A 7,632-nucleotide genomic window follows, 5' to 3' on the forward strand; every position below is an offset into this window, starting at 1 on the left:
CCAGAAGAAACTACATCTCTTTGTCTGCGATTGTTAGTTCGAGGAGCTGGGCAGACGACACTGCGGGAAGACGCGTCTTCTGGGGTCTCTCCGCGAGTGTGTGTGAGTGTGTGGGGGAGAGAGGACGGACAACCTTGGCTTTGGCTCTCTGATGAAAACTTTCTCGTGCTCTCACACTTAACAGCCCTGCTGCCTGCGCCGACGTCGACGTCGACCGAACACAGAAGACTCGTCTTCGCATGCGCATGCGCAGCGACTTTCTTTAATGCGGAAGCAGACAAAGCTCTGCCTGCGCTTGCCTAATGCGGCTTCTAAGCTCGGAGGCTGCTGAGAAAGAGAGGCAGCGCTGCGGTCAGAAAGAGAGGGCTGTTGCTGTCTTCGCAGAGTGCCAGAAAGAGCGCGGACACACGTGTGGAAGAGGGCTCTTCGGCGACGGAGACCCTAGCTGTATGTGTGGGCACCGGCGCTTTTTACATAATTTTACGTTATGCCGCTGCCGAGGCGACCGCTACGTTGGAAACTCTTTAAAAACAGCCTGACAGCGGCGAAAAGTTATCAAACCGCAGCTTGTTCCATTCGAATGAACACACCAGTGATTTCGGTGGTGCCCAAGGAATTCAGTCGCAAAAATTACCAATCCGCCAACCCAGTCGCCAGCATGAAGTTCTTCGTTGCCACCGCCTGCATCCTGCTCCTGGCAGCAGGCATCTCCGCCGATCCCGTCAAGGCCGCCGAGGAGCAGCCCGGCGCCTTCACCCAGTGCCTCGAGACCGACTCCATCTCGTGCCTGCAGCTCACGGTACGGATTAACTAAGCCCCAAGGATTACATACCCCTATCACAAAACAAAAAATCAAAGCCCAATCAAGAACAATTGCAAAGATGCTTATCAGTGAAAGTGACACTAAAAAATCCATTGATCTCCTATGTGACAATTCAGTGTGACTCAAAGGATACTACTGAAGTGAAAGTGAAAAAGTTTTTCTTCACAGCTTCCTGTCAAGCTGCAATTATTTCGCAATAATCTATATTTAACAGAGTGTTCAGCTTACCAGATACACTTGACACCTGACAGGAAGATGTGAAAATCAACTTAAACACTTAAAAGTGTCTTTAAGACTTGCAAGCTGGTCTAAGCACATTACTTTTATATATTCCAGCTGTATATATAAAATTGAATTCCTATTTTAAAATTTTAAAAAACCGTTGAGAAGAGATAATATATATCAACAATTTAGCCTCACTTTGAAATATAAAATTCTTTCAAATTTCACTGACAACTAAATTCTTACTTACCCACTTTTTAACCTAAAAACTTAAAGCTTTGCCGAATATTCAAACCAATCAATCAAACATATCATTCAATAATGACCAATATTTTTGACAGTAAATCCTTTCAATATCCGCTCTAATTTGAAACCACACATCCTTCTCCACAGCTCTTCCGCAAGGCCAAGTCCGTGTTCGATAACCCTCAGATCGAGCTTTTCGGAGGTGTTTCTCTGGTGAAGTCGAACGAAGGTCGTCAGGGCAAGTCCCTGGACAACTCTTTGGCTGTTGAGGCCGCTCCCACCGTGGAGGCTCGCACCGCCGAGATGGGCAACTACTTCATGGACAACGCCAAGAGCTTCTTCGCCGAGCGATCCCTGAACTTTAACTTCGCCAACGCCGCTCGCAGCGTGGCCCGCGCTATTCCCGATGACATCAAGGCCGATCTCCGCGAGCTGGTCGTTGAGTCCCGTACCCGCAAGAAGAAGCTGCTGAAGAAGTTCCTGCCCATCCTGCTGGGAGTTGGTGCTAAGATCGCCGTCCTAGGCGTTGGCTCTATCTTCGGTCTGCTCTTCCTGGCCAAGAAGGCCCTGGTTGTGTCCGTGATCGCCTTCTTCCTGGCTCTGGCTGCTGGTGCTTCCAGCGGACTGGGACGCATCGGTGGATCCGGAGGCGGCGGCGGTCTGCTCGGCGGTCTGGGAGGTCTTTTCGGTGGCAAGAACGCCGGTGGATCGTCGGCTGCCAGCACCGGAGGATGGTCCTCGGGAGGTGGAGCTTCCAGCGCTGGATGGTCCTCTGGCGGCAGCTCCGGCTGGGACACCCACGGTGCTTACAGCTCGCCAGTGGCCCAGACCATCGCCTACCAGGGATACAAGCAGGCCCGCCGGTAAACAGTTAGTCAACAGCTAATTTAACCGAAGGACGAAGGCCAAGGAGAGAGAGAGAAACAATCGCTAAAAATGATGACCTATATTTATATTTATTTATAAATTATTTATTTTAATTTATTACTTGAACGAGAAGTACGAGACGAACAAAGTGCCTTCCATTAGACAAAAAAAAAACAATCACTTAATAACAAGACACACCCGAACACCACCTTTCATCAAGAACCGCCAATAACCTCCACCAAGAAATCTTTACCACTTTCCGCACTCCTTACTTTTCACACTGTATCTCAATTTCATGGCTGCACTTTTGATTAATGGACTGCAAATCTTTGCGACTAGTCGATCCATCAGTCAAAGCCAGTCGCCTCGCCCATCTAACTGTATCTATCTCTCATATGTTTCCATCTATCTCTGTGCTACGACTACCTGTACCTTACTCTATCTATCTATCTGTCTATCTATATCTGTCTTACTATCTGGGTTTCCCCACTTTACCGCCTGGGAAAGCCCAACCAAATGCTGATAAATCAAAGACTCAAATAATAATTCAAAATACTTTACAAACACGACTCTCTTTTCTCATCAACACACAATTTTCCTTTCGATTTGCATACGTAACTCGGCCTAACAGCCCTCGACAACGAAGCAATTTGCATCTGGATGGCGCAACTTTCATTTCACTTCTGCCCATCTCATTCTTCTTGCTATCAGGCTCCAAAAATCGAACTCTTTATAGGTTTTCTAAATTTCACCCACTTATTTCACCTCCACTCTTTTGCCTCTGGTAAACACCATTTTCACTGCACTTTCTTCCGTCTGACAGAATATGAACAAAGGCAATTTGCTGAAAAATAAAACCAACATTTTGCTACGCGCATTTCGGCTCATTCAAGGCGGGACCCCAACGTATTGTATTTTAATATTTCTCCACCTGCCGGTGCCCCATTGTTGGGCGAAGCTTAGCACCTTTTGGCCCAAAGAAAGTTGTAAACGCCGTCGATGGGCCCGGCTCAATTGAGCCTAAGTAACTGAACTGAAATGCAGTTGTCGGTTGGCAGAACGGCACTTTACAGCCGCTGATGGCCGATGGGTGCTTTACTTATGAATATGACCCACTTTGTGGTCTGGCTTATGGATGCTGAGCCCATTGACTGCCTTTTGGGTTTCTTCAAGCACAAATACGTCAGCAATTAATGTGTCGCCGACTGGCTTTAAAGCACTATTCTATGATCATTTGGGCCGGCTGCTTGGCTTTTTGTTGTCTGACTTGCTTAGCATTCAGCTGCTTGGTTCTGCTTCTGCCGCGTTTTACAACATCATTTCGAGCCAAATTGTGGCCTCTGCTCACTCTTCTTTTTGACTTCTTTGCTAAGTGAAATTCCAAAGTAGTTCTTCATTGAAGGTTTCACGCTTTAAATCAATAGCTATTGTCCACACCCACTATGTAGTAGGAACACGCAAAGTCATTGCCTGGTGTTGAAGAGGCAGTGAAATTAAATACTCCCAAGTCCCGAACACAATCGTGTCAAAACGAGCTGTTGCTCAGAAAAGGGGAAAGTGCATAGCGTTTTTTGAGAAACCATTTGGAAAATGAAACCTTTCCAATCAACTTAGTTCTAAAAAAAGCATATTTATTTAATTTTTGTGTTTTTATTATAGTTGGTTATCTTTAAGTTTCACTAAAAATGCAGGATAATAGAACCATTGGACCCTACAAACTTGTAAAAATATCGTTAACCAAATCCATTTAAAGCGAGAAATGATTTAATAAAGTGTGCACATATGCGACAAAACCAAATTTAATATAAAGGAAAATTTCTGCTAAATAAGAGAGTATGTGTGTCATTATTCCCGTTACTCGCATAGTAAAAGGAAATACTAGACTCGTTAAAAAGTAGGTATATTTTAAAATTTGTTTTTATTACAAACAATATGTTTCCATTTGTTTCACACTTCACGCAATACTGGCTGAGTAACTCGACTAAAGCGTACTCTCTTGTTTTAACTGACGGATTAGAATTAACCTTTTATGTAAATTAAAAAAAAATAAATTCATCGTTTTATTTGAAAGATGGACAACATATAGACAAGTCGTATATGTACCTTTTTTTCTATTTATCCTTATTGTTACTATTATTATCTAAATTTACAACAATAATAATAACATAAGAAGATAACAATCGCAGATAATAAAGGGCGTATAGGTACGTCAGTATCCACTTACCCTCCTCAAAGGAGATCTGAGAATGAGGACCCATGGGGGTCTTCCGTTGAGCCTCCTTGGTGGGCGAGTACTGCTCAGGGCAATTGCCAACCGATTCCTGTGTCGCCGCAGCCTTTCATGGTAGCGACTCAAGTGCTGGTTAATTTCGGCAAAGACCGTGGTCCCGTGGTTCACATCTTTGTGCAAATCGGTGTTTCGCAGCCGTGTTCTGGATAACCAGGATCCTTTTGATTTAACTGTTGCAAGTCAAAGCCCAGACTTGGCACTCGTACTTACAAGTACAGACCTGGTGGTCTGTTCCCCTTCTGGCGGGATATGACATCAGCTATCTCTATGGGCGTGATGGGCAAGTCCATCTGAATCGCTTGGGTCAGCTGATCCTGAGTCCCTTCAGCCTGCTGTAGAATGGAAAGCTCGAAAGGTGCGTAGCGAATAAATCCGCCAGCCTCAAGTCGGTCTGGCACCATACTACGTTGCTATCTAATAGTCGCGCCTTTCTTGCATAACGCCTTTTAAAAGCGCGCGTAGTGGCTTCACTTTGCACCCCAGGGTTAGCAGTCCTATCATCAAACCAAATGTCTTGTAGGTACATCTACTGACACTCCTTAAAGAAGATCGGAGAATGAGGTCCATCGGTTGTCTTCTGTTGAGCCGCCTTGGAGGGGCGTCACAGGCGATTCTTGTGACGCCTAAAAGCCTAACGTCAAAGACCGTGGTCAGCTTCAAATGGGTGTGTGTGCAGGGTGGTGAGTGAACGACTTTTTTGAGTCTACTTTTCAGCAACACCTATAATTTTAAACGTAAAATTTCGCCTACAGTCCTATTAATTTTACTAGCATATTTATTAGCGAAACGGCAACGTATTTAAAAGATCAAAACTATAAAGTGTTTGTCTGAGAAAACAAGCCTTTCTCTAAGCCATTTTCAAGACTCTCACCAAAGACTTGACTTAAAAAGCTGCGATCGAAAGACTTTCATATTTGTACTAAAAGCTTGATTAAAAAAGTTTATAATGAAGACCATCTTTCGGAGTTTTAAACCAACATCCGCTCTGCACATCTAGCTGGATACTATCGATACATTTTTATTTTGTAGTAAATTTAAAATTCTCACACGCGGCCAATGGAACCTAGAAAAGATCAACATTTAATAAATAAAAAACCTGTGAATAAAGAATTCCCATTTACATTTTGTAGTTATTTTGTCCGCTACAAATGTATATTTTTCATAATTAAAAAAGTTGTTTTTGCTCTTTTTGAGGAACGATTAAAGCGAGAAACACAATAATTTAGAGCCAAAGTTCAGTGCAAGTTCAGAAAACCTGCAGGCATGCTGTGCGTGTTTTGCCTATTTTTCTATAATCCACTACCAGGTGCCTTTGACAGAGCCTTTTACGGTCTGAAAACCATGTGGTCTAATTCAACTGCCAGTTACCGAAAGCTTTTCCGGTTTTGTGGTTGGTAGTTTGGATTGGGGCTCAGTGGTTGGACCCACACAGGACCGTGGACCATCTGTGTGGGTCAATGTACATTTTACGGACTTGGTTCCCAATTCACCAAAAAAAAACTATGTTTCGGGGATGGGAATCTGCTGCGGCTGGGAGCAGGTGGGCTACCAGTAGGTGCTGTGTGTGAAAGTGTTGCAACTGGCCAGTTGCACTTGCATTGGGCTGGTCAAGTCGGCTGACATTGAATAATACAATCGACGAAGATTGGACTGCGGATCTGGGCCTGGGCCAAAAGGCAGTAAAAGTGTTATTTCCAAGTGGCATATACAACTTTTCGCACATTGCCGCGGCTGATGTGTGAAAGTTGTCGGCCTGACGAATTATTGTCAACATATCGGCGAACGGTGGTACAAAACTCGTTTAATGGAGAGCCGCTCGTTTGGGCTAACAAAAGAACGAAACGCTGACAACGAAAGCGAAATGCTTCCCATCTCGCTTATAAAAACGATAATGACAAATTTTCGTAATGAAACGAAACTGAAGTGCCTTGAAAGTGAAACCTGAGCAATTAAGGCTGCCCCGACCACGCCCTCATTTCTTTTTTAATATTTCTCTGAGCTTTCGTATTTTTTCCGCGATCTTTCGGCTATTACACAATGCAGGCGTGGCGGAATATTTGCATTTCATGATTCGGCGATTTTTGGCCCACCTATACGTATACCACAAATATTTCGTTAAAGGGAGAAAAAGAGCGGAGTCCGAACTCGAAGCCGAATCCTGAGTCAAAGCCAAATGGCAAGCCGCAGACAAAACTGATTATGAAGTGGAAACTCTCACTTTTACGATTATTTTTCTTGTGGCTTTCGGTTGTCATGATCTTCATCATCTTTCTTTGATTTGTTTGGCCATTGTTATTGTCTCTTCGGTCTTCTGTCCCATGATGATTCGACTTTCAGCCGCTAGAAATGCGGCATAAAAGTCAATTTTATGCTCACTTTTTGATGCTGATTAGCAAACCCCGATCGTGCCGCGACATTATATGCGCGCCTGGGATTTGGAGCAACACTAAATATCTCAATTAGAAGTTATTGTAGGGTTGGAAATGACCTTATGTGGGTCAGACCTTTCTCCACTTTGTACGAGACCCAAATTAATTTCACAGCCAGCACAGATGCGCTGCCATTGATATAAAGGTGGGGCCCATTCGTCGCAGTCATTTCGACCCATGCCATTCATTCAACAAAACATCTAGTCCAACCCTCTAACAATTAATTAAAATCAGAGTGGCTCTGGTTTTTTGGGCTCTGACCAACTCTGTCACTTCGACATAGTGTTGCCTGTGGCTGCCACGCGCTCAAAGTCCAGTCCGAACTAGTTTTATTTCGATACCGGTTGTCAGTTGCTGTTGTTGCACTATAGTCGACTCATTGAACTTCAACTTCAAACATTTTTAAGCTGCAGTCACACGTAGAAAAATTCCACATCATTTGATACGAGATACATTTACAAGGCATGAACATTACAAATGTTGTATATATAAAGCTAGATTATTTATTTAGATAAACGGGTTATTTCGTAAACTATGTGTTTTATTACTGAACAACGCACGATATATTATTTAAATACATTATTCTAAATACATTATGTATTTAGTTAATGAATTAGAGTGCAAAGAACTTTTCCATTTTTATTTGCGTGAGTGGTGCATTTATATTGCTGTAAGCATACTCGTAGGAATAGGTATAAATAACAAAATATTTTAATAAAATTTAATAACAACGATTAGGTCAGACACTACCTTTG

General features: G+C 43.3%; 1 protein-coding gene across 1 annotated transcript; it reads left to right on the top strand.

Annotated features, from left to right (window-relative positions):
• Positions 1–580: 580 nt before the first annotated feature.
• LOC122621819 (keratin, type II cytoskeletal 5) lies at positions 581–2,158 on the top strand. The gene is made up of 2 exons (XM_043799810.1): positions 581–799; positions 1,439–2,158. Exons 1-2 carry the CDS (start codon positions 581–583, stop codon positions 2,156–2,158), a joined length of 939 nt encoding a protein of 312 aa, XP_043655745.1.
• The last annotated feature ends 5,474 nt before the right edge of the window (positions 2,159–7,632 follow it).

This window comes from Drosophila teissieri, chromosome 3R, assembly GCF_016746235.2.
Source record: "Drosophila teissieri strain GT53w chromosome 3R, Prin_Dtei_1.1, whole genome shotgun sequence".
NCBI lineage: Eukaryota > Metazoa > Arthropoda > Insecta > Diptera > Drosophilidae > Drosophila > Drosophila teissieri.

Excerpts from the sequence above, each read along its gene's own strand:
- LOC122621819 (XM_043799810.1), top strand. The coding sequence starts at position 581 with ATGAACACACCAGTGATTTCGGTGGTGCCCAAGGAATTCAGTCGCAAA. Across the intron at positions 800-1,438 it reads TCTCGTGCCTGCAGCTCACG|CTCTTCCGCAAGGCCAAGTC; the intron begins GTACGGATTAAC and ends CCTTCTCCACAG.